The 27,733-nt window shown below is 47.1% G+C and overlaps 1 protein-coding gene across 1 annotated transcript in view; it reads left to right on the top strand.

Annotated features, from left to right (window-relative positions):
- The window catches only part of LOC144762518 (uncharacterized), a 709,614-nt gene that overhangs the window by 260,498 nt on the left and 421,383 nt on the right, over positions 1-27,733 (top strand). Inside the window, exons 23-24 of the mRNA XM_078647742.1 lie at positions 9,873-10,035; positions 23,636-23,774. Of these exons, the coding sequence (XP_078503868.1) occupies positions 9,873-10,035; positions 23,636-23,774 (302 nt within the window). The remainder of the gene's footprint in view (positions 1-9,872; positions 10,036-23,635; positions 23,775-27,733) is intronic.

The raw sequence follows: 27,733 nt of genomic DNA, 5'->3' as shown, positions 1-27,733 counted from the left end.
CACAATCCTGAACTTCCCACTTGGCTTCTGCAACCCCATTATCGGTGAGTTACAGGGACTGCCCATGACCTCCTTTAGAATTCCCTGTCTAATCATGGACTCAATCAAGGGTCTTATTCCTGCAAGTGTTTCCGGGGTCAACTTATACTGGGGTGTTCTCGGGAATTCTGCATTCGGTCTTACTTGAATTCTGACCGGCTCTACTCCTTTAATCAATCCGATTTCCTCTCCTGTAAAGTCCCAAACCTCCGGTGAGACTGAATCTCTCAAATCCCAAGGGAGTTCCTCCACCGTCAAAGCAGGGTACAATTCAATGCACACATGCGTATTTGCAACTTTAAAGTCAGCATCGTCATCGTTAGTCTGTAGCTCCACTCCCTTTGGGGTACAATAGATGGTACAATTGAGTTTACACAAAAGGTCTCTTCCTAACAGGCACACGGGACTGGAATCACACACTACGAACTGGTGTCTATCTCTGAAATTTCCGATCTTCACAGGGACTGGCTCGGTCAGGGGGTTTGTCATTCTCCTGTTTGCGACTCCTACAACTTGGATGGTCTGTCCTGAAAGGCGTAAGTTGGGGACTACCGCAGATCGCACAGTAGAGCGAGAAGCACCAGTATCAACCAAAAAGGTGGTGGGTTGTCCATCTACATCTGCCTCCACAAATGGTCCTCTCTGATATACCTCCAGCACCGCTCCAAGAGTACAGCCCTCCTCCCCGTCCAGGTACCGTCCTGTCACTGGGTCAAAGTAATAGCACTCGTCCCCTTCGACTATGAAAGGCATCTGCTTGTATACCTTGTTCCCTGCTGAAATCTTCGGTGGCTGGGGAACCGGAGCCCTAGGGGCTGAAGTCCCCCCTTTCGTCATCTGGAATTTTGTCACAGTTTATTTTTTTTTATTTTAAGGTTTTATAGAGCGCGTAGTAACCCTAGAGCATCCCAGCGCTAGAACCAGAACTCAGGAGAGGTCAGAATCGAAGGGGGGGGATTTAAGGAAAGAGAAAGGTTTTCAAGGCCTTCCTGAATTGGAGAAGATTAGGTTCAGTTCTCAGTCTCCGAGGAAGGTTGTTCCAGTGTTTGGCCGTGTGGACCGAGAAGCGACGTCCTCCGGACCGGGCCTTTTTGACTCTGGGAACAGTGATGAAGTTCTCTCCGCCTGAGCGGAGGACCCTACTCGCGTTGTAAGGGATGATGAAATCCTTGAGGATGGGTGGGCCTTTGTCATGGAGGGTCTTATGGGCCAGACAGAGGGCCTTGAAAGCCACCCTTTCTCTGACTGGGAGCCAATGCAGGAGCTTCAAGGCTGGCTTTGCCGAGGATCTGGCGGGGGTGTCGGTAAGTAGGCGGGCCGCGGCATTTTGGACTTTCTGCAGGGTATTGAGGGTGGCTTCGGGGGCACCCAGGTAGATTGTGTTACAGTTACTTTCCGTACTGGAGGGGCTTGGACTTCCTCCTCCTCCTCCTCCTGTACCTGATTGTCTGGGTTATGGGGACACTCGCGTCTCCAATGCCCGACCTCATTACATTGATGGCACTTGGTCGTCTTTTTCAGGGTCGCTATATCTATCCTTGGTCTCGGACCCTCCTCGTTGTCCCTCTTCTGTCCCCCGGATTTCCTCCTCAAGGTGCCATTTCCTGACCGACCCTGTCCTCCCGATTGCATCTGTACTAACATCAGTTTATCCTTAAGCTTTCTTGTCTTCGAGTCAATCTCGTCACTGCAATACCTCGCGTATCTCAGGATCTCATCCAGAGGCTTGTTTTGCCAACAAATTAAATGTTGCTGTATCATGAGACAAATATCAGGCCTCAGTCCCAAAACAAACTTGGACACAAACTGTCCCATGTCCTTTGGGTCCATCACATCTAACCCACTGTACTGTTTAAAAATCTGCAATAGCCTCTCATAATATTCATGCACTGTCTCCTTTGGTTCCTGCCTAGTCCGGTCTATTTTCACCCAGTCAATGTCCTGTGGTGGCACCTTGGTTTTTAACCACGTGATCGCCTGCTCATACTTTGCCATCACCCTAGGCGACGGTCCATTGGTGGCAGTATCTCGCTCTGGCTCCGCTGTGGGCCATTCCACACTGACCTTACATGCTATCCACAAATCACCTGGAACCACAATGTCAAACAGCGTGTTTAAATCAATCCACAGCACCTTTGAGATTTTAACGAACCTCTCTACCTGCTTGTACCATTCCACTGGACTCTCACGCAACTTTGGAAATGTGTTCGTAAAGGCAGCCAGATCTCCCCTACTCCAGGGTACATGTACATATCCCCCATGAGCCACCTCCCGCAAGGGGTACGCTTCTGTATGCATCAACCCTCCTCCCGGGGATGTCTCAATAACACTTCGTCTAACCGTCTTTTTCTTTGACCACCTTTCTTCCCACTTCTCCAAATTGGACCACGTTCGGATCCCCACAATCAGTTCCCTGATGTGGGTTTTTAATCCGATCACCCTCTTTTCTTCTAGATCTTGGTCCGAGTACTGCAACCTATGGCCACCCTGCAGTGCTTTTGTCTTTGTCAGATCCACGGTATACTTATTCGCTAATTCAGAGAGTTTCTCATGAGCTGTCCTAGCCCTCCGAGTAACATCTTTAGCCACAAACAACAGCTCGTCTGGTTCATAGAGTTCTATTCTTTCTAGTGGCAATGTACCTTCCACTATTTCCTCCACCTCTGATTTTAGTCTCAGCACATCTATCCTTCTTGCCTTAATTGCAGCCCTCAATGTACCTTGGTTAGAGGTCCCATTACAGTCCCTCCCGCCACAGTCTTCACTCTCTCGTCTGTTTTCTTCAGGTGTGTTAGGGGGAACCCTTCTGTTTTCCCAGCCTTCACGGTCCCACTCTTGTCTACTGTCGCCGGAGGTGTGGTGGGATGCCCCCCTATTCTCCACACTTCCGCGTTCCCATTCCTGCCTGCTTTCACTAGGTGCGCAGTGGGACACCCTCCTACTTTCCTGGCTTCCAGACCCAAATTCATTCGCTTATCTATTGCTCTGAGTGTCCACAATGGTCTCCCAAGTTCTCAAATCTGGCCTTAATTCTCTCATCGACCTCGGCCGCGGTCCCCTCAGATCCATTGGTCCTCTCCAACCCATTTGCTCTTCTGAGGAGTCTGCTGATGCTGCCAAAGGGGTGCTTCTTTCTACGGGCCTTGGCAACTGCCTCCACCCATCCGCCACGTTACTCCTGTCCTCACTGACACATCTCTCGCTCTCTCTTCGTGGCAGACTCTCGCATTGTTTCTGTTCTGGATTGTACACTGATACTATGGGACCTATGGTAACTGGTACCGTAAGAGCATCTGGCAGTTTCTGAGAGTTGACGCCCTCTTCTACCCAAACTTTTTGTACTGTAAACCTTCCCACTACTCTCACCACTGGGGAAGGTGGAGGTGCCTTTTCTCACTCTGCTTGGCAAAACTTGTCCCCTAAGGTACTCGACCCACTCACCATTTTATCCCCACCATCCCCGTCAGAGACTTCCTAGTTCTTCGCTGGTGTTTGCGTTCCTCCCAACTCAGGATTGTATGGAAGTGGTCTCTCTGACAACAGCCTCTCTATCAGGCTGTCGTCTGTCTCACTGTCCTCATCCTCTGTACTTTTCCTCTGTGCATCTCCCGTATTTACCAACAACGGGTACAACCTATCCCCTTCAATGGTCTGTACCCTCCATCTCTTGGCCAGGGCATCCCATCTCGCATCTTGGACCGCCCTAACTGATCGTTTCACTCTTTCTTGTCTCCTATCTCTGTTCCGTTCATGGGCTGCCCTGATCCATGCATTTAGTGCTTCAAACTGTGTTGGTCTGGGCAAAGGTCGCAACGCAGCCATAATCGCTTTCAGCTGATACAACACCTCTAGTCTAAACGTTCCATATTTAGGAAATGTCAATTCTTCGTTTCCGTCTGTCATCTTACACCAGGTACCAAGCCACACTATGGTATGTAACCCAACATTCGTTGCAATATAATAAGCTGGAGTATCCTCGGGTGGAGCCTCCTCCCCACCCCGAGGTTCTATCTTGTTGTCGCCCTTGAAACATTTCCGCAACACTTTAAAACATTTCATGATGAAAATTCACAAAGTTTTCTTGTTTACTGCACTCGTTAACTTCATGATGACAATCCACCAATCCCAGCGCGGCTTCTCACTAACCGCCCTATCCCAGCGCGGCTCCACGCTAGCCGGCCAATCCCAGCGTGGCTCTTTCTGACGTCACTCGCCTCCGTTTCGCAGCAGTTCCCCTCCTATCTCCGTTCGTCTCACGGTCTCGCATGCGTCCCAATCATACACTGAAAATGGTTACTTCCGCCCAAGCAACCACCTCCCTGACTGTACATCCACAGTCTAACTGTAATTGTCACCAAGCTGGCAAATGTCTGTCCGCGAACGACCGGACAATCGCCTCAACTGATAGGTTACAACTCACGGCAACTTCCGACCAGCGTCCGTTACCCACGCACTCACACATTCGTTCCCCCTATCTCGGTCCTGCGGGCGATCAATGGTACCTCATGACCCCCTTACAATGGTCGACAATTACTTTGAGTGTTCGATACACCCGAACCACTTAAACTCTCCTCGAGCTTAAGATTTTCTCCGGTTGCGCGCGCTCACAACCTGTTCTCTTTCACACTACAGGCACTCAACTTCGCAAGACAACACAACACAGCAACACAACATAACCGCTATCTAACAACGCATGACCCTTTTCATACTCACTCTCCTCCGACCTGCTGCTTTCTGCCACACTGTCACTCTCCGCCAGTTTCCATGGAACGCCAACCGTCTGCAGCTTTCTGGACACTCTTCATTGTTTCTCTATGGGCCTCGGGGAAATCTCAACCTACTTCTAGATTACCCACACTCCAGAAGATAAACCATCCTACTCTGCTACCAACTGGAAAGGCGGGATTTTACCTCTAGAGTCTGCTTACCATTCTCCAGCATCCCGTCACAGGTCGACTAGACCTTTTTACCTGTCATAGAGTGAATTAGGCAATCTTGTCTATGGAATCAACAACAGTTTTAGAAATCCCAACAGCTTCCCCCAAGAACCACTGACCAAAACTAAGTTTGAAGATTTATTACATAACCAAAAACAACTGAAGATACAAGCACCTCAGCAAGAGGTTCAAAAGATACACTGGTACTAATACAAACATAATTCTACGGAAAAGTCTCAAGCGACTGATGAATAGTACAAGAATCAATTCCAGAATCATCAGACTAAACAAAATTGCTATAACCTGGGTTCTAGTACTCATTGGGATAATAGACATAAGTTCAAATTAGACTGTCCCTACTCTATATTAGGTGACATCCCTACTTAACAACAGCCCATCCTAGCAAAAGGTGTCAGCCGTGGTGACTTCCAAAGAAGTTCACTCACGTTCTCTTGAATCAGGTGTAATTCTCAATCCTAGCTAAGCTCCTTGCCATCCAACCGCTCTCTCTAGCTCCTCAGCCCATCTGCTCTGTCTCCACCCTCGGGGTGCTGTCCCTAATACGAAACCCCAAAATGTGAACGACACGCCTTTCGGTACGCCCCTCTCGAAGGTGTTGGTTTCAAGAAGTTTTCCACTATGGCATTCTTCCATCCTTGTCCGTTAAAACGTCCTTGGGTCTCAGACTCTCTGTCGCTTTAAGTTGTATCTTCAAATTCCTGGTCTACTCCTCCATGTCTGAGTCTAGCATTTCTAACTCTCATACACAATGGGCCCTTCTACTCTGATGCCTACACAGTGGTGCACCTGCAAAGGAATACATACAATTCGGCTCATATTCCATAAATGTTGCAAAGTTTTCTAAAAGCATCTTTATAAAACATTTCCACAGCTAAATGCTAAGCAAGACTTTTTCAAACAGGCCTGCACGAGTTGCATAGACTAGGCCTCGACTTGATTTATAGGCCCAACATTTTATAATAGCAATCCCTTGTTTCACTAGGCCTCCAACCTTAACAGCAAATGCATTTTTCTATTGTTGCTAGTTATAGAGTATAAATGACACAGTTATACATTTCAATAAGCAAATCTGAAATCACGACAGTGCTTGTTTAAACACGCTTCTCATTAGTGAACGATTTCATTTCAACTACATCTCTATGTTAACAGCAAATGTGAATGTAATTCATAACCTTGGCTCTTCAGAATTCTAATACCAATTACTCTAGTTCTCCATCCCACATTGCATCTAAACATGATTAAAAGTCCTCTATATATACGGGTGCTGACTACTTGTACATATGATGCACCCCTACAAATTTCACTGTAAATGGCGCTCTCTCATAACTACCACTTTCAAATGTCACTAGCCATTTCTCTTAATGGGGGCACTTTGGCACTTATCAGGAGCAGAGAGCTACTCGTGCATTCACCCACCTAGCACTGCTGAACACTGATCTGCACATGCATAAGGGGTTTCCCCTTTTTAAAGGGCTTTCAAAGACTAATGTCACACCAGGTCGCAGGCTGTTTCACTTAAATCTAAACATTTCACGACTTTCTTTGCTAAGTGGCGTAAATCCTTATATGATCTGACCTTAATAAATAAAGTCAGCTTACCTGGGGAGAGCACAGCATGCATGGGGGCATTCTTCACTTGCGTAGCCCCTCTCGTTCCCTGGCCTATGGTAGTCACACATCTCTCAAGCACAGTGACACCATCATGCACAACGATTAGTGTCAGTGACAATTACCCGTTCTCTTCACTCCTCTTGGCCGAGGCCTGTAAACACCCTGATCCCATCCGCTGTCATCTTAAGGATAGCGAGCAAACAGCGCCCTTTCGAGTGGGATCATCAGGCCCCAGTGTATTACGCAACAATAATTAAATATAATCAAAGCACCAACATAGCAAAAAAAACAGGCATTGAGCTAAGGGAGCGGTACCACTGCATTGGGGGGGTTTGTGCCTGACACCATATTTAGTTTATTAAATTGGATATTCACAACAGAGGATTCACTAGCAAAGTTTCCAGCTTCTACTTTTCGGTATTAAAACAGGGCCCTAACCCACCTATATTGTAGGGCTTTAACCTTTAGGGACTGCAGGCCCTCTCCTGAGCTCTTCCCTCACAGGGCAGACAGTGAAGTGAAATGCAAGCGAACCTAACCAATCCTGAATCTTCTCTCCTGCTGTTTTCAACATGACAGTAACGCCATGATTGGTTGGAGCAGGCTAACACAGAGCTCCTTTTCAGACTAGGAGCCTGTACCTGCTGTCCCCCCTGTTGTTAAACAGTTAGGATTGAAGTGTGCAAATCGTGCTTGCCATCACAAGACACCCAGCCAATCCGAAATGCGCTCTTTAGGCAAGTCATTCCTGCTGCCAATCAGCAGGAGGATAGGCCACATCTGTGAGATAATAGGCAGAGCACTTGTAAAATGCTCTTGTCCATTGACCATTTTATCAATTTTACGTTTGCTGCAGCGGCTGCGCTCGCAGCAAGCTGGGCGACGCTCCTCCACCCTAAAGGAGGAACCTGCACTGTCCTTATCAGATACTGATGTGAACCCTGTTTGGATACTTCTGCTACAGATCACTGGCATCTATTTGATTTTATGGAAACTCAAAAACAACCTCATCTGTCAAAATGGGCAAAGGATTTTCTATAACTGGGGGGAGGGGTTGACTGAGAATGGAAAGATATGAAAAACTTAAAGGCTTCTGATTTGGGTAGGTTCTGCTTATGTTAATTATGGAATTTGTGGAAAAGATCTTATCGCACATTTCTTTTTCAGGCAAAAATACATGGCAAAAAAGTATCCCGTGGCAGCATCATTACATTTTCCAAGGAGACAAATGGTGTGAATAAATTGATATCACGCCCATGCTGTGATTGAAAGTTGTTTGCTAAAGCGATTTCTGCACAGGTGTCTATTTCAGTGTATTGAATAGGTAGATATAAATATCGTGTGCTTGGGCCACATCTGGTGAAACACAACATACATGAAAAGGAATACCATGATAGATGCGAAGAGCACGTGTGTACAACTTACCATGTTGATAGCAAACAGTTGTGCTGTCTGTTTTAAGTACAGTGTTTATAGCAATGTTAAAAGCTGTTAAAGTAATTCACAGTCAGCCATAAAGGTACACCGGAGTTTCATTTTCCCAGTTGCTTGTGGCATAAGACAAGGTGACTAATCTAGCCCTTTCATTTGTGGTCTATACTTGGAACGATTAGAATCTAATCAGGGGACTTCTGAAAGGCTGTATCTTTGAGTATGGCGTGACAAGTAGTTTTTTTTTTAATGCTGTTGATTTTCATACAAATGCTTCTACTATGGTAGATGCAAAAAGATACAAGTAAGGTGTCACTGGCGAATTTTATTCTTTATATAGACCAATGTAATCAAGAGAAGACACAGGTTATTATATATAAAATGAACATGCTTGAAACATATTTTAAATACTTAAAATTTAGTATATCACAGGAATTTTGAATCAAATCACCTGAAAGTATTGAAAGAGTTTGAAAGAGGATTTGGCTGGAATAAGAAACACACTTTAACAATAATCAGCAGAATTAATGTAGTAAAAATGAATGTGGTACATAACCCTTATATCGGTTCCAAAACATTATATTTTATGGCCCAAGTCAATATTTTAAATGCCTGGAAGCTTCACTTGACCGCCTTACATTGAACTTTAAGTGGGTAAAAAAATATCTTCCCAATGAATGAACCTGTTTAATGCATAAAGGATCAATATCATGATGAAATCAGGAAGTGTTCTTGAGTGGCAAGTATGACCTACAATCAATACTTGACCTGCCAATATCAGACAGTATCAGAATTTAGTGTATCAGTGTGCTTAATCTTCCTTTACCATGCCCGCAGGTTTGTATATAAATTCTTATAAGCAACATATTTATATTTTTACCCATTGTGATTGAACATTATCAATACTGACTTATTGCTTGGCTGGTTTCATACTTCTAGCACCTCACTTATTTTCTCTGAGGACTGTCGTTCGGCTCAGGCTACACTACTAAATAGGGTCAACATTTATCTTTAGTGAAAAGTGTTTGCCTCGCATGGGTTATTTCCCTTGGAGAGTGAGCATGGTCAAATATAGCACACATCGTGCTTGGGAATTCTTATTTCCAGAATATGCTGGAAAAAATGTCTACATTCCCATACTGTACATTGTTCGATCACAAATATGCCAAAATGGGGGTTACACAGATTTATATAAAAGTGATGAGTGTAAGCCAAGCAAGTAACATTTTGGCTAACTAGAACATTGGAATGTTGAGCGCTCTATATTGAAAACAATACTCCAGGTTTCCAATAGCTGGTAGAAGCCCAGAGCATCAACATTCCAATGTTTGTTCACAGCAATAGCTGTGAACAAAGGCCTAGGAGCACGTGGGAATTTTAACCTCCTTAGGCTCCTTGAGGCCTTTGTTTTATAAATTAGAATATTCTGCCCTCTATGGGGCGGAATGTTCTAATAGCCTTAAGGCCCTCTGCAGCTGGCTCTAACGGCCATTAAAGGCCTTTGGCTCTGGCTTTTAATGCTGGAGCGGGCCTTTAATGGGTGTTAGAGCCCACTGCGGCGGGCTCTAAGGCTATAATAATAGTTGTATCCAGTTTTCAAATATTAAGTTGAACGGTAAAGTGCCTTTATTTTCCACTTGGCTATGGTGTTTAAAAAACATATACTACTGAATATCTGTCAACTCATTGAATCTTAAATTATGTCAGTATGAGAGACTATTAAGGTGCGTTCGAGTAAACCATTTTAGTAGGGTAATGCAAGTTTAAGAACAAGGTAATTCCATGACCATATATGTTTTTCTTTCATGTCCACCATTCTTGTGTCACTTGCAGGCTGCATTTAAAGCCCTCTCCCAGATGTTGCAGATTGTTGCAGCTCTTCATGATATTGTATCCTACATTCTCAGTTTCGCCCAACTTGGAAACCCCCCTGGCAGCTCCGGTTCTCAGAAGGCGCAATCTCTGATGGCGGATTGGGGCGGACTGGAAGGAATAGGTGAGATACAGACACCCATTGTTTTGTCAGACAAATTATTCCTACCCTTTTGCAGTTCTTTGATGGAGCCTGTGAATGATGCCCTTGGAAATGCCCTGACAGCAGTGTATATGTGTAAAATATTTCAGACTAAGCATATTTTGGCAAAGTCTTGGATATGTCTGCACCCCAGGGGTGACTTCTCCTTCTATGAGAGCTTCATTTTTTCCCTACTTCCTGCGCTCGAAGCTGTATGGGCACATAAGGTTATTATTCACAATGTTTTGATCTAAGGTCTTTTGCTAGGCCAAGTAGAAAGGAAGTGTTTTAATTGCAAGGAAAAAGAGAAGTACACCAGCTGTGAAGGAAGTTATTACAAACATACCTAACTCTAATAACAATGTACTTAATGCAAACTAGGTATAACAAAAATCACAATATTTATAAAAAAAATGAAAACGTTTTATAGCACACAGAATCAGGGTTGCACAGTCGTATTGGGAGCGATGCCTAGTCAGAAGGAAGCGAGGTGAATTTATTTGAATTTGCAAAGAGCAACGCCCAAAGTGTACAAACAATGACACTTCAACATATGCTTTTGAATATATTGTCTTAACACAAAAGTCTTAAGACAGTATTGGAAAATGGTTGGAAAGGGTTGGAAAATAGATACGCATTCTGCTTTCAAAATATATTCTGTCTGTGGTAGTTTCCAATATGCCCATGCTATGTTGCAGCATGCAGTGGCAGCTGGTGACATTTGAAAGTGATGAGGCGTAAAATCTGGGTATGAATTCCAGCGACGCGAGCGAACTGTAAGGACAAACGTTGGTTTCGGAGGGTGCATTTTCAAGCTAATTTTAATAAAGAATTTAGTGAGAAAGCAAGAAGTTTTATGAAGTAATTGTGAACAGGGCCAGCTTTCACACTGATGGCGCACTCGGCGACAATGTTTGTTGGCACCCCCCAATGGCAACCTCTGCCACGGACTCCCTCACTAGCACCCTTTAACAGTGCCCCTCAAGTCTCTATAACCGCTGTCTCTCAGATTAATTTAGTTTTATAGCACCACTCATACCAGTGTAAGGTGTCAGAGTGCTTTACATCACACATATTACACAGAGACAATCGTGTGTAAATCAGTGTACAAGAAAAGTTACATCAGACAGGACTACAAGGTGTAGTGTAGGAGTGACATCGCACTGGCAGACAATATAGTTTAAGAGTCCTTATTCTGGAAAAGCTCAAATTCAGAATTTTAAATGTAACACCATTGTTAGGGGTTCTCTTTAATAATAAGAATTGTTTTCTATCCAAATGAACCGTTTTGGGAAAATTAGGATAATGAAAGACTCTGCAAAATAACATATAGCTCTAACATATATACCTTGCAGTTTGCATGCAACTCCTTGATGACAGTTAATAGCTCGATGTTATAAGGGTCTTGGAGAAGGGTTTTTGGTCAGGTTCAAGAAAAGGGCGCACGGCTAAGTGTTAGCGCAAGGATATTATGTGATTTATAGTAGAATGTGAAGTGCAAAGCGGTTGAGGGGATAAGCACTATAACCCCCCAGTGTAGTGTCAGCCCGGGCTGACACTGCGAATAGTACAAGACAAAAAGCTATGCACACTCTGGTGACCTTACTCGGCACACGGAAAGAGGAGCTGGTGATAGATGCACCCGTCTTATTACCCAAGGCAGTTTCCTCAGAAGGATCACCGTTTGACCTCCAATACCCAATTCTCAGTGACGACAAATTTCTAAATTCGTATAAAGTCGTTACAATCGCTGTTAGACCTGGCATCATTGGCATGAGTCTCTCCTCCATTTTTTCTGTTTGCCTCCTCTGTTTACGATGTTTTGCTGGTATATGCTTTGGGCACTGTGCCACTGCTGATCAGTGCCACAGTGCAAGTGCTCCCTATGTGAAATTGCTGTATTGATTGACTTCCATGTTTGGCTTATTTGGTTTACTATCAGTCCCTAGTAGAGTGCACCAGGAGTGCCAGGGCTTGTAAATACAAATGCTGCTAGTGGGCCTGCAGCACATGTTGTGCCACCCACAAGAGCGGCCTAGTAAAAGTATGTCTGAAGGTCTGCCATTGCCAGACCACGTGCAGTCTGACTGTCACGAGGACTGCGCAAGTACACCTACTTGCCAGTCCCTAAACCTTCCCTTAACTTCATGTTAGTCACCCCTATGGTAGGCCCACGGGCAGGGTGCATTGTAAGCATAAGGTAGGACAAGCCTGACAAGGTTGGCATGTCCTAATAGTGAATTACATCCATAGTCGTTTTTCACTATTGTAAGGTAGCCTGCTCTCCATCAGTTAGAATGGGCTGCCAGGATTATTAATGTTATAATCCTAGCGGGCTCGGGGAGCATGGTGCAATGTCGAGTTTGGTATCCCTGAACTCAGGGTTTAATAACGCATCCGTTTGTGTGGATGGTTTTTGGACTCTGTGTTTGAAAATAGCACTTTTAGAAAGTAGCTATTTTCTTGTCTAACTGTCTACCGGTCTCTGCTGGTTCTGGTGTGTGTGTGACAGGAGCTGGGTGGCTCCAGAGAGTCTGAATGAGTCAGTGTGGGATGAGTGGGGCATTTGCATTGAGAGTAGGGGAGAGTAGCTCTTGATAGCCTGCCCTGCCTGATACAATGTTGGCTCCGCCCCCCTGCCAGGCGACTGATGACTCTGTGCTTGCCTGGGACTTTCCTGGCCCGCCTCCTGCCGGGCAGCTGATGGCCCTGCCCCTGCCAGTGACAATGCTGGCTCCGCTCCTGCTGAGCGGCTGAGGACTCTGCCCTGCCCAGTGAATAGGCCAGGTGCTCTGGCCTGGCAACACCCACAACAAACCCAGGATGGGGGGAAATTCCCCTGCATGGACAAAGGGATCAAAGCCAAAAAGGGGTATAAGAGAAGGACCCCTGAACCAAGAAATCAGATCACTTCTGACAAGGAAACCTGAACCAAGGACAAGAAGCCTGCTGATCTAAGGACTGCCTACCCCTTCTGCCAGAGTGCTGTTTGTTGGGGGAATCCTGCATTGCTTCTTTATTTTTGCCAAGGAACCAGGAGAGAGGAACTTTGTGTGTACTCTCACTCTTTGCTGAGAAAATCTCCAAGGGCTGGAAGAGTGCCAGTCTCCTGTTGAAGTCACAGGGCTAAAGGACTTCATCTGCTTAAAGTGCTATTTGCTGGGATTTGTGAATCCAGCACCTTTGAAAGAATCCAGCAATCTCGACGCCGACGGACGCCGCCGAATCCAGCTCGACATCGTGAGTAACGGCTCCAGTGTCCCGCTTCCTCGACGCCGGCCGCCGGGCCCGATCGACGCCAGCAGCAACGCCAGTGAGTAGTGAGTTCGGCTCCAGCTCCAAGTGACCCCGTGTCTGCACCGCCGCTGATCGCATCGACTTCGAGCCCTCTCGACGCCGTGAGCGCTGCTCACTCTTGCAACATCGACATCGACGACGCCGTATCCTGCTTCATCCCGTGAGCGCTGCTCCCGCCTGACTTCGGTCGACGCCGCTGCAGATCGCCCCGACTCCGAGGCCCGATTGACGCCGAAGACGCGACGCCGGACATCTCGACGCCGCTGATCATCGAGTGCTTCACTTTTTCCAAGGTACTGTGTTGTTGGGGTCTGTGCGACTCCGGGCTCGACGTAGCGCTCCTCGCGGTCGACGCCGAACCTTTGGATTAACTTTGCCTCGACGTCGTGTGACTCCCGTGTGGGTTACATTGTTGCCAAGAACTGTGTTTTAGAGAAGAAGAGTTGCTTTTGATACTAAAGACTTTGTGCTAAGAAGAAACCGTGCTTGAACTATTATTTTTCCTTCCAAGAGTATTTATTAAGACTGTGGTATATTTTTGTCGTTATTTGGTCTTGTGCTAAACCTTATATAAAAATACTTATTTTTATAATACTACTGTGTCGTGTCCATTTGTAGTGTATTCACTTTATTACTGTATGTGGTCATAAATGCTTAACGCACTGCCTCTGAGATAAGCCTGTCTGCTTTGCCAAGCTACCAAGGGGGTGAGCAGGGGTTATCTAAGTGTGTGATCTCCTTGCCCTGACTAGAAAAGGTGGGTCCCTATTTGTCAGAAGTATATACCTCTGCCAACTAGAGACGGCCGCTTCTAACATTGGTGGGTCAGCGGTGGGATTTTGAACTTTGCATTTATGACCCATGTGCAGTGATTAGTGTGCGCTACATAGTGAAAGCAGACCATAGCGCAGCCACAATCTGTTTTGGTTGGATATTCTATTTTTGTTCTCCGCTTTTCCTGAAGCTTGATTTTTGAAACTGCCAGTTTTAACCATGAGTGATACCGGAGTCACTCCCCTTGTTGTTGTTGTGGAGGAATTTGATAGAGCCAAGATAGGGACATACGAAAAGAAGCAACTGCAATACTTTTGCAAGCAGTTTCAAGTTCCTACCAAAGGCATCTCCCGGAAAGGAGACTATTCCAAAGCATTGGAGGCCTGGTTAGAGGCCAGAGACCCCTCTGCCCCGGTGGTGGTACCGACAGAGGAAGGGGAGGAGGAAGTGCCCGTGACTGGGCCTGTATCCCCTCCTGGCAGCAGTGTTTCCTCCAAAGGTCTTTCCCCTGAAGAAAGAGAAGAAAGGGCGAAGGAGCGAGCCTACAACGTGGAAATGGCAAAACTTAAGATAAATGGGCAGTTGGAGATAGAGAATGCAAGAGGCAGGAGAGAAGCTGATTTGGAGATCAAAAGATTAGAGTTTGAAAGAGAGAAGTTAGCTTTTGAGCGTGAGAGAATGGTGAGGGACATGGAGCTCAAAGCTAAGGAGTTAGAATTGAATCCCTCTGGTGGCAGCGTCCCATCTGTGCCTGCAGAAAGTAGGTTTTATTTTCCCAAAGATGTGATCAAAGATTTTCAGAAGAATGAGGATATTGGTCAGTGGTTTAAAGCATATGAGTTAGCATTGTTGGCCCACCGGGTCCCTGAGAAGGATTGGGGAGCGGGGTTGTGGGGTCGCTTTGTGAATGAGGGAAGAGATACCCTGTTAGACATGCCTGTTGAGAATAGGACGTCTTATGCTCATATGAAAGATGCTTTAATGTTAAGGTATGGCCTAACCCCAGAAAAGTACAGACAGGCCTTTAGAGAATGTAAGAAGTTGCCTGGTACCACATGGGTGGAGTATGTGTCATATTTTTGCAGAGCCATGGATGGTTGGGTAAAGGGCAGCAAAGTGGAAAGTTATGATGCTCTTTATGATTTGTTTGCTTGGGAGCACTTGTCTAATAACTGTTTTCCAGAGCTGCGCCAGCACCTTATTGATAGCAAGATATCTAACCCTAGAAAACTTGCTGAAGAGGCGGACCGCTGGGTCAGTACCAGGGTCCACAAGGGTCCAGTGGGAGACTCAGCCAAGGGTGGGCAGGGTCCCCAGCAGAAGAGTGGGGGGGACAGGGGTAAACAGAAGGAGTCCCAGAAAGGGCCCCAAAGTAATCCCCAAGGGAACCAAGGGAAAGGTTCCCAGCCTCCCCCTGTGAAGAAATCAGAGGCCCCGCCAGGTAAACCTGGTCATAGGGGCCCACTGACCTGCTTCGTTTGTAAGCAGGTAGGACACCGTTTTTATGACCCTCAGTGTCCCTTGAAGAAGTCTGGTGCACTACCCAGTGCACCACCCCGTCAGTTGGCTAGTGTAGCTCTGGGAGGGGAGGAGATGGTTGCCCATGGTGGGGAGGGTCCCGCAGAGATGTCCCTGGTCTCTCTAGGAGACATGGAATTGGTCCCGCCACCCCCTCTGCCTAGTAACACTAAAAAATATAGGCAGTGGGTGACCATTAATGGCCATAGAGTTGAGGCTCTCAGAGACACCGGAGCGAGTGTGACAGCTGTCAAGTGTCACTTGGTGTCCAGAGAGCAGGTTGTTCCCCACGCATTCTACCCTGTGATAGCTGCTGACAACTCCCAGAAAGAGTGTGAGGTAGCTCAAGTTTCCTTTGAATGGGGGGGAGTTTCGGGTACTCTTCAGGTTGCTGTGAGGCCCGCCATGCCTGTTGATTGTCTCCTGGGCAATGATTTGGAAGACTCCCCTTGGGCTAAGGTGGAGAGGGAGACACATTTGAAAATGTTGGGTGTGCCAGAGTGGGTGTGTGCAACCACTCGATCCATGACAGCAAGTAAGGGTGTTGATGGGGTTCTGGAGCCTGAAAGTATGGCCCAGGACCCAGCTGTGAAGAGAAGAGGCAGGGGGCGCGGGAAACCGTCCCCCGTAGTTCCCGTGGTCCAGGAGGAGGCAGACCTCGAGGGGGATGCCCTGGAACCCACAGGTGAACAAGTTGCCGAACTGGGAGACCTACCCGAGCTGACCCATTGGCAGCAGGATGGTGGTCCCTCCAGGGAGGAATTCTGTGCAGAACAGAAAGTGTGCCCTTCTCTTGTGGGTATGAGGCAGCAGGCCTCAGCCCAAACCTCAGGTGATCAGTCAGGGTCACATTTTGTGTACTGGGAGAACGACCTCCTGTATAGCGAGCCTAAGGCTGCTGAGCCTGGGTCAGCCCGTGTGCTGGTGGTACCCCAGCGCTTCAGAGCCTTCCTACTGGGTTTGGCTCATGACGTTCCTTTAGCTGGACATCTGGGGCAGGACAAGACCTATGACAGGCTTGTCACCCATTTCTATTGGCCTCAGATGCGAAGGGATGTAGACATCCAGTGCAAGACCTGTCAGACTTGCCAGGCAAGTGGGAAAAGCGGGCGGAAGCAGAAGGCTCCCCTCCAACCTTTTCCCGTGGTCAGTACCCCCTTTGACCGGGTGGGGATTGACATTGTTGGGCCACTGGACCCCAAGACAGCCCTGGGCAACAGGTTCATCCTGGTCTTGGTGGACCATGCCACACGGTACCCGGAAGCCATCCCTCTCAGAACAGTGACTGCCCCCGTGGTGGGACGGGCACTAATGGGTGTTTTCTCCCGAATGGGGTTCCCCAGAGAGGTGGTGTCAGACCGGGGCACCAACTTCATTTCCAACTATATGAAGTCTCTGTGGAAGGAGTGTGGGGTAACTTATAAGTTCACCACTCCTTACCACCCTCAAGGTAATGGGTTGGTTGAAAGATTCAACCGTACCCTTAAAGGCATGATTATGGGTCTTGAAGAACCAATGAGGCGTAAATGGGACGTCCTCTTGCCATACCTGTTGTTTGCTTACCGTGAGGTGCCACAGAAGTCTCTAGGGTTCAGCCCCTTTGAGCTTTTGTATGGTCACCCGGTAAGAGGACCTTTAAGTCTGGTCAAAGAAGGCTGGGAGCAATCTCCCAGGAAACCTCCCCAGGATGTATACAGTTACATGCTGGCCTTTAGGAACCAGACTAGGCGCTTCAGGGATCTTGCTCAGGCAAATCTGGAGGCCAGCCAGGAGGAGATGAAGCGGTGGTACGACCAGAGGGCCACTCTGGTAGAGCTTCAGCCTGGACAGAAAGTTTGGGTCATGTCCCCTGTGGAACCTTGTGCGCTCAAGGACAGGTGGACTGGACCATTCGAGGTTGTGGAGAAGAAGAGCGATGTCACCTACCTGGTGGATTTAAAGTCTCCCAGGAACCCCTTGCGGGTCCTGCATGTCAACCGTTTGAAGCCCCACTTAGAAAGGTCCGAAGTGGGCATGCTCCTAGCTACAGATGCTGGAATGGAGGAGGAGAGTGAGCCTCTTCCTGACCTCCTGTATGCAAAAGAGCAAGATGGGTCAGGGGATGGTGTTGTCCTCTCTGACACACTGACCCCTGAACAGCAGCAGGATTGTCGCCATTTGTTGGGGCAATTCCCTGATCTGTTCTCCTTGATTCCTGGTGTTACTCAGTGGTGTGTCCATGATGTAGACACCGGGGACAGCACTCCTGTCAAGCACAAGGCTTACAGAGTGACTGACAAGGTCAGAGCATACATCAAGGAGGAGGTCTCCAAGATGTTTGCCCTAGGGGTGGTTGAGTCCTCTAGCAGTCCTTGGGCCAGCCCCGTGGTCTTGGTTCCAAAGGCTGCAGCGCCTGGTGCTTCACCGGAACGTCGGTTCTGTGTGGATTACCGAGGACTCAATTCAGTCACCAAGACTGACGCGCACCCCATCCCCAGAGCTGATGAGCTCATCGATCGGTTAGGGGCTGCCCAGTACCTTAGTACGTTTGATCTAACGTCTGGGTACTGGCAGATCGCCTTGACCGATGGGGCAAAAGAGAGGTCAGCATTCTCCACACCAGATGGGCACTACCAGTTCCGGGTTATGCCCTTTGGGATGAAGAATGCCCCTGCCACCTTCCAGAGGTTGGTCAACCAGGTCTTGGCTGGACTGGAGGATTTCAGTGCCGCCTACCTGGACGACATAGCAGTGTTCAGCGCCAGCTGGGAGGAACACTTGTGCCACCTCCAGGAAGTGTTGTTGGCCCTGCGCAGAGCAGGCCTCACAATCAAAGCCAGTAAGTGCCAGATTGGGCAGGGTTCAGTGGTGTACTTGGGGCACCAAGTAGGGGGCGGCAAGGTGGCCCCCCTGCAACCCAAGATTGATACCATCCTGGCATGGGCACCGCCCAAAACCCAGACTCAGGTGAGAGCCTTCTTGGGTCTCACGGGTTACTACAGGAGGTTTGTCAAGGATTATGGTAACATTGTGCACCCCTTGACTTCGCTGACTTCCAGGAAGCAGCCAAGACTTGTGAACTGGACTGACGCCTGTCAGACGGCCTTTGACACCCTGAAAACTGCAATGTGCACAGCACCCATACTCCAGGCACCCGACTTTTCGAAAGAATTTGTTGTCCAGACGGACGCTTCAGAGCATGGCGTGGGGGCTGTTCTAGCTCAGGTGAATGAAGAGGGCCGAGACTTACCTGTAGCCTTCATCAGCAGGAGGTTACTTCCCAGGGAACAGAGGTGGAGTGCGATAGAAAGAGAAGCATTTGCTGTGGTCTGGGCGCTGAAAAAGCTGAGACCCTACCTGTTTGGGACTCACTTCCGGGTGCAGACAGACCACAGGCCCCTCAGATGGTTGATGCAGATGAGGGGTGAGAATCCAAAGCTGTTGAGGTGGTCCATTTCCCTACAGGGGATGGACTTCACGGTGGAACACCGCCCTGGCACAGATCACGCCAATGCTGATGGTCTGTCCAGATTTTTCCGCCTTAGTGATGAGGACTCCCTAGGGTAAGGGTAGTTCTCCCCACATTTCAGCTGGAGGGGACACGTGTTAGACCTGGCATCATTGGCATGAGTCTCTCCTCCATTTTTTCTGTTTGCCTCCTCTGTTTACGATGTTTTGCTGGTATATGCTTTGGGCACTGTGCCACTGCTGATCAGTGCCACAGTGCAAGTGCTCCCTATGTGAAATTGCTGTATTGATTGACTTCCATGTTTGGCTTATTTGGTTTACTATCAGTCCCTAGTAGAGTGCACCAGGAGTGCCAGGGCTTGTAAATACAAATGCTGCTAGTGGGCCTGCAGCACATGTTGTGCCACCCACAAGAGCGGCCTAGTAAAAGTATGTCTGAAGGTCTGCCATTGCCAGACCACGTGCAGTCTGACTGTCACGAGGACTGCGCAAGTACACCTACTTGCCAGTCCCTAAACCTTCCCTTAACTTCATGTTAGTCACCCCTATGGTAGGCCCACGGGCAGGGTGCATTGTAAGCATAAGGTAGGACAAGCCTGACAAGGTTGGCATGTCCTAATAGTGAATTACATCCATAGTCGTTTTTCACTATTGTAAGGTAGCCTGCTCTCCATCAGTTAGAATGGGCTGCCAGGATTATTAATGTTATAATCCTAGCGGGCTCGGGGAGCATGGTGCAATGTCGAGTTTGGTATCCCTGAACTCAGGGTTTAATAACGCATCCGTTTGTGTGGATGGTTTTTGGACTCTGTGTTTGAAAATAGCACTTTTAGAAAGTAGCTATTTTCTTGTCTAACTGTCTACCGGTCTCTGCTGGTTCTGGTGTGTGTGTGACAGGAGCTGGGTGGCTCCAGAGAGTCTGAATGAGTCAGTGTGGGATGAGTGGGGCATTTGCATTGAGAGTAGGGGAGAGTAGCTCTTGATAGCCTGCCCTGCCTGATACAATGTTGGCTCCGCCCCCCTGCCAGGCGACTGATGACTCTGTGCTTGCCTGGGACTTTCCTGGCCCGCCTCCTGCCGGGCAGCTGATGGCCCTGCCCCTGCCAGTGACAATGCTGGCTCCGCTCCTGCTGAGCGGCTGAGGACTCTGCCCTGCCCAGTGAATAGGCCAGGTGCTCTGGCCTGGCAACACCCACAACAAACCCAGGATGGGGGGAAATTCCCCTGCATGGACAAAGGGATCAAAGCCAAAAAGGGGTATAAGAGAAGGACCCCTGAACCAAGAAATCAGATCACTTCTGACAAGGAAACCTGAACCAAGGACAAGAAGCCTGCTGATCTAAGGACTGCCTACCCCTTCTGCCAGAGTGCTGTTTGTTGGGGGAATCCTGCATTGCTTCTTTATTTTTGCCAAGGAACCAGGAGAGAGGAACTTTGTGTGTACTCTCACTCTTTGCTGAGAAAATCTCCAAGGGCTGGAAGAGTGCCAGTCTCCTGTTGAAGTCACAGGGCTAAAGGACTTCATCTGCTTAAAGTGCTATTTGCTGGGATTTGTGAATCCAGCACCTTTGAAAGAATCCAGCAATCTCGACGCCGACGGACGCCGCCGAATCCAGCTCGACATCGTGAGTAACGGCTCCAGTGTCCCGCTTCCTCGACGCCGGCCGCCGGGCCCGATCGACGCCAGCAGCAACGCCAGTGAGTAGTGAGTTCGGCTCCAGCTCCAAGTGACCCCGTGTCTGCACCGCCGCTGATCGCATCGACTTCGAGCCCTCTCGACGCCGTGAGCGCTGCTCACTCTTGCAACATCGACATCGACGACGCCGTATCCTGCTTCATCCCGTGAGCGCTGCTCCCGCCTGACTTCGGTCGACGCCGCTGCAGATCGCCCCGACTCCGAGGCCCGATCGACGCCGAAGACGCGACGCCGGACATCTCGACGCCGCTGATCATCGAGTGCTTCACTTTTTCCAAGGTACTGTGTTGTTGGGGTCTGTGCGACTCCGGGCTCGACGTAGCGCTCCTCGCGGTCGACGCCGAACCTTTGGATTAACTTTGCCTCGACGTCGTGTGACTCCCGTGTGGGTTACATTGTTGCCAAGAACTGTGTTTTAGAGAAGAAGAGTTGCTTTTGATACTAAAGACTTTGTGCTAAGAAGAAACCGTGCTTGAACTATTATTTTTCCTTCCAAGAGTATTTATTAAGACTGTGGTATATTTTTGTCGTTATTTGGTCTTGTGCTAAACCTTATATAAAAATACTTATTTTTATAATACTACTGTGTCGTGTCCATTTGTAGTGTATTCACTTTATTACTGTATGTGGTCATAAATGCTTAACGCACTGCCTCTGAGATAAGCCTGTCTGCTTTGCCAAGCTACCAAGGGGGTGAGCAGGGGTTATCTAAGTGTGTGATCTCCTTGCCCTGACTAGAAAAGGTGGGTCCCTATTTGTCAGAAGTATATACCTCTGCCAACTAGAGACGGCCGCTTCTAACAATCGCTTATTCAGCGCAACTTGGAGTGTCCCACGTGATCGATTCAACTTACTATTTCCCGCACCACGGATGTAAGTTGCAAAGAGAATTTCGACACACCACCATCAATTAACAGTCCTGGGCCCTGTCGGGTTGGAATTATCACCGACGGAGCGACTCTCCCAACGACACTGCTTTTCTTCTTAGCCCTGAGGAGTCACGGGAAGACTGTCCCTTACGCGACGAAACACGTGTCGGCTGGTTCTGTTGAATATTAAAGACACCTTTTCCAACGATCGATTCCAAGAAAAACAATTATTTGACCGATTTCAAGAAAACCAATTATTTAATTGTTTGATAATGATAGGCTTTGTCTCCATTGTCTCAAATGTCTACATTGATACCACTGTTTAATAATTAGAGTGTGCATAGGTTTTTGTCTTGTACTATTAGCTCGATGTTATTTTAGCATTTTGACTTATAAACTACAAATCACAAAAAGAGCTCTTTTACAGAAGCAGTAACCCACTGACCTAGTTATATTATATGAACTTTGTAATCTGCACGGTACACGTTCTTAGCAGCAGGTATTTTAGCCCTCTGCGCTGCCTTTCCAGGAGTCAAAACTTCCACTAGGCAAACCTCCGGTCTCTTTTCAGGAAGACGATTAATCTAATCATCGGCTTTATCTTGCCTTTTTAATTGATGCCTGAAAATTGCTGGAGGCCAGGAACGCAGCAGCAGGGTCTTTTAAAATGTTAATATCCTTGCAAAAATGACGCCCCCACCCCAAGTCAGCACCCAGTGTGGTGGCACCGATCGCACCGTCCTAGAGCTGGCCCTGATTGTGAATATGTAGTCTTGAAATATTTAAATACACTAAAAGCTGCCCATAACTTTCTTACAGCAATAATATGTTCAAAAGTTACAGTGGTGTTCAAATTTTGCTGTGCGACAACTTCAGGCTCCATAAAGTGTATTCGTGCCCAGTGTCTTGTTCTGCATGCATCATTGACTTTGGAAGAAAATACACCAACCAGGCTTGAAGAAGCACCCACAGCGGGTGGCTGCAACGAGTCATGTGGAAATATGTGCAGACAATTAGGATGAAAAAAGTGGGGGTTCTAAAAGGCGCGTGGCTTAAACATGTAAACTAAACATCTGTGATTCCCATTATGTGCCACCCTACCGGATTTTGGTTTATCTCACATCTTTCTTGTCCTGTAGCCAGATATATAACACCACAACTGACATATACCTAAAACCTGCCGGGAGTATTGGCTTTGTCAATGGTTGTTAGCTGTTACAGAAAAATTAGTAACAACAATGATTTTGCTGTAATTATTTAATATTGAAAATGTTTGAATTCTGAAATTGTGAGACTGTGAATTAAATATTATTGAAGCATGTGGAAAAGGAGTATTGTTCTTAATTTATGTACACTTTATGTTAGACATGTATGCATGCCCTTTTTCTGTCCACATCTTGTTCATCTGCATATCTTAAACTTCATCGCTTTCCCCTTCAGCACCCTCTTTTCACTCTCTCCTGAATGCACTTCCCTTCACCACCCCAAATATACAATGCCCTCACTCACATGTAAGCACTTTATTTTCTTTTACTTTCTCCTTGTCACCTGACAAGGTAGCAATCGGCTGCCAGGAGCGTGTTGCGCGCTCGCTTCTGTCTCCTTGTTGTGTTGTGTCGCCACCTTGTCGGTGCGCCGGGACGCTCCTTCGCTGGAGCAGCATTGCGCAGTACAAATAGCACTAACTAACCTGACAACTGTGTACCACACACACATTCACATAGAACTTCAATTGCAACAGGAATAAGTGACTATTTCTCTGTGTGCTCTGATGAGATGGCAACCCACTGAAATGCACTGTTAGAAACTCGCACTGCCTTCAGCCTCAGCGCCAGGTCTATCAAAAGTGGCCTGTCATAAACACCTGTCGCAACTCGGGTCCAAGTATGCACTATACAAGATATTGTTGACCTGCATAGTAAATGTTGTGTTGCCTTACTTATGGTAACGCTTTCATTCTTCCCTGTTTTATTTCATGCAGGCAGTGAACTTCAGGAGCTGCAGAGATTGATTGACAGCCTCCCAAGCCCGCAGGATCCAAAAGCTGTGGCTCAGTTGTTAACTGTTCGAAGAGATGTTATGTACATGCAGTTCGATGCGGCTGTGAGGCATTTAATCCGGTGAGAGAGGTAGTGGCGGAGAACGGGTTGAGCACATCAGCGGATCAGTCACTGAGCCTTCTGTTTGCTGAGGGCTTATCCCTTTATTGGTCAAAGACCAGGGAACCGTATCATGATGTTTTCTTGGCTGCTCTGCCCTGGCGCTGAAGGTGTCTGTGCACTTATAGTTGGCTTTGGAACACCTACATCAACTCAAAACATCTCCGAGCCAGTGTATGTTCTGTTGACAGCAGAGCTCGAAATCATAGGATGTTAAATGCAGCTGTGTTTTCGAGCTCTTCTGACATAGATGTGCAATAATTCAGCAATATGAGAGTTGAATGTATGCACTGAAGAATCCAAAAATAGGCGCACAGACGACGCCTGCGATGGTGCAGCAGAGAAAACTCTATCATGATATGGCCAAAGTGACCATGATATGGTCCCAGGGGCCAAATTACGTAAAGTGAACCAAAGGCATGATGAGCATGTGCGCTTTTTTAACCCCTTCGCTGCTAGGCCTTTTCCCCTCCTGTGCTGAGGCTTTTTTTGGCGTTTTGGAGTAGTGCGCGCTTAGGCCCTTGTAACTTTTTGACCACATAAGGTATCCACGCCAAATTTGCGTCCTTTTCTTCCAACATCATGTGGATTCTAAAGGCGCCCTGGGTTTGTGGATTCCCTTGGAGGGGGCCCAGAAATTTAGCAAAATATAGTGATTTTTTTGTTTTTTTCAGAAAAATGGGAAAAACGGGCTGCAAATGAAAGCCTCTGGGTGTTTCCCTGAAAATGGTATCACAAAAAGGTTTGTGGGGCTGAAATCTCCATTTTCTCAGCTTTCAGGGAATGACAGACTTTTGTCAGAGAACCGAAATTTTTCACTCAGTTTTGGCATTTTTCTGGGACATAGCCTATTTTTGCTATTTTTAGAGCTTTCCACCTCCTTCCAGTTAATGGTAGAAATGAGTTTGAAAGCAATAATGGATCCTGGAAAGCTTTACATTTTCGAAAAGTAGACATAATTCTGAATTCAGAAAGGGGTCATTTGTCTAAATCCATGAAGGTTTCGTTATAGAAACTAACAGTTAGATATTGGAATATTTGAAATTTTGTTGAAAAAAACAGCCTTTTGTCTCAACGTTTTCACCTATAACTTTTTCTAATTTTGACAGCTCTTGGAAAGCAATATACCGTTACATCCGTTAGACCTTCCTGGTTGTGGGGATATATAGGACTTGTAGTTTCACCAAGAACCCGACGAACCCAGATCCAAAAACTGAGCAGCAACTTGCAATGGTATTTTTTCATTTACTGGGTATAGTGCACTTTGTCTTGGAAAATGTATACATGGAATAATCTGTATGAAAGACACCTATGTATTTCTGAATTGGGTACAAATTATAGACTTCAGAAACAGTATATAATTGCACATTTTCAAAGTTGGGAATACTCATACTAGCATGAGAATTATTGGTCATTTTTCATAAAGATTTTTTTTTTACTCAATGTCTTTCATTCAAAGGGAGAAATGCATGAAAGCTCAATTGGTAATAACAGTTGATTTACAAATCTGAATTACCCCAAGTGTCCCGATAAAAACGGTACCTCACTTGTGTGGGTCGGCCTTGTGCCTGCGACAGGAAACGGCGGAAAATGCAACGTGGTCACACCTAAATTTAGCAGTTACAAATTGACCCTTTTTTGGCAAAGTGCCTACCTGTAGTTTTTGCACCCTAGCTCTGCCGGCACCTAGGGAAACCTTGCAAACCTATACATTTTTGAAAAGTAGACACCTAGGGGAATTCAGGATGGGGTGACTCGACTGCCTACCACCAGGTTTTGTTACCCAGAATCCCTTGCAAAGCTAAGTTTTTCACAAAATAAACACATTTTCCTCACATTTCTGTGGTGGAAAGTTCTGGAATCTGCGTGGATCAACAAATTTCCACCCACCCAGCGTGCCCCCAGGTCTCCCGAAAAAAACGGTACCTCACTTGCGTGGGTAGGCATAGTGGCTGCGACATGAAACAGCGCAAAACGCAGCATGGTCGCACCTCAATTTCCCAGTGAAATTTAGCACGATTCGGACAAAAAGACTACCTTTTGTTTTTGCGCCGTAGCTCTGCCAGCACCTAGGGAAACCTAGCAAACCTATACATTTTTGAAAACTAGACACCCAGGGAAATTCAGGATGGGGTGACTCGCCTGCCTATCCCCAGGTTTTGTTACCCAGAATCCCTTGCAAACATAAACATTTGACCAAAAAAACACATTTTCCTCACATTTCTGTGGTGGTAAGTTCTGGAATCTGCGTGGATCAACAAATTTCCACCCACCCAGCGTGCCCCCAGGTCTCCCGAAAAAAACGGTACCTCACTTGCGTGGGTAGGCATAGTGGCTGCGACATGAAACAGCGCAAAACGCAGCATGGTCGCACCTCAATTTCCCAGTGAAATTTAGCACGATTCGGACAAAAAGACTACCTTTTGTTTTTGCGCCGTAGCTCTGCCAGCACCTAGGGAAACCTAGCAAACCTATACATTTTTGAAAACTAGACACCCAGGGGAATTCAGGATGGGGTGACTCGCCTGCCTACCCCCAGGTTTTGTTACCCAGAATCCCTTGCAAACATAAAAATTTGACCAAAAAAACACATTTTCCTCACATTTCTGTGGTGGAAAGTTCTGGAATCTGCGTGGATCAACAAATTTCCACCCACCCAGCGTGCCCCCAGGTCTCCCGAAAAAAACGGTACCTCACTTGCGTGGGTAGGCATAGTGGCTGCGACATGAAACAGCGCAAAACGCAGCATGGTCGCACCTCAATTTCCCAGTGAAATTTAGCACGATTCGGACAAAAAGACTACCTTTTGTTTTTGCGCCGTAGCTCTGCCAGCATCTAGGGAAACCTAGCAAACCTATACATTTTTGAAAACTAGACACCCAGGGGAATTCAGGATGGGGTGACTCGCCTGCCTACCCCCAGGTTTTGTTACCCAGAATCCCTTGCAAACATAAAAATTTGACCAAAAAAACACATTTTCCTCACATTTCTGTGGTGGAAAGTTCTGGAATCTGCGTGGATCAACAAATTTCCACTCACCCAGCGTGCCCCCAGGTCTCCCGAAAAAAACGGTACCTCACTTGCGTGGGTAGGCATAGTGGCTGCGACATGAAACAGCGCAAAACGCAGCATGGTTGCACCTCAATTTCCCAGTGAAATTTAGCACGATTCGGACAAAAAGACTACCTTTTGTTTTTGCGCCGTAGCTCTGCCAGCACCTAGGGAAACCTAGCAAACCTATACATTTTTGAAAACTAGACACCCAGGGAAATTCAGGATGGGGTGACTCGCCTGCCTACCCCCAGGTTTTGTTACCCAGAATCCCTTGCAAACATAAAAATTTGACCAAAAAAACACATTTTCCTCACATTTCTGTGGTGGAAAGTTCTGGAATCTGCGTGGATCAACAAATTTCCACCCACCCAGCGTGCCCCCAGGTCTCCCGAAAAAAACGGTACCTCACTTGCGTGGGTAGGCATAGTGGCTGCGACATGAAACAGCGCAAAACGCAGCATGGTCGCACCTCAATTTCCCAGTGAAATTTAGCACGATTCGGACAAAAAGACTACCTTTTGTTTTTGCGCCGTAGCTCTGCCAGCACCTAGGGAAACCTAGCAAACCTATACATTTTTGAAAACTAGACACCCAGGGGAATCCAGGATGGGGTGACTCGCCTGCCTACCCCCAGGTTTTGTTACCCAGAATCCCTTGCAAACATAAAAATTTGACCAAAAAAACACATTTTCCTCACATTTCTGTGGTGGAAAGTTCTGGAATCTGCGTGGATCAACAAATTTCCACCCACCCAGCGTGCCCCCAGGTCTCCCGAAAAAAACGGTACCTCACTTGCGTGGGTAGGCATAGTGGCTGCGACATGAAACAGCGCAAAACGCAGCATGGTCGCACCTCAATTTCCCAGT

This window comes from Lissotriton helveticus, chromosome 6 (assembly GCF_964261635.1).
Source record: "Lissotriton helveticus chromosome 6, aLisHel1.1, whole genome shotgun sequence".
In the NCBI taxonomy this organism is placed as follows: domain Eukaryota; kingdom Metazoa; phylum Chordata; class Amphibia; order Caudata; family Salamandridae; genus Lissotriton; species Lissotriton helveticus.
Note: the sequence above shows the minus strand (reverse complement) of the source record. Positions and strands in the feature narration are given on the sequence as shown.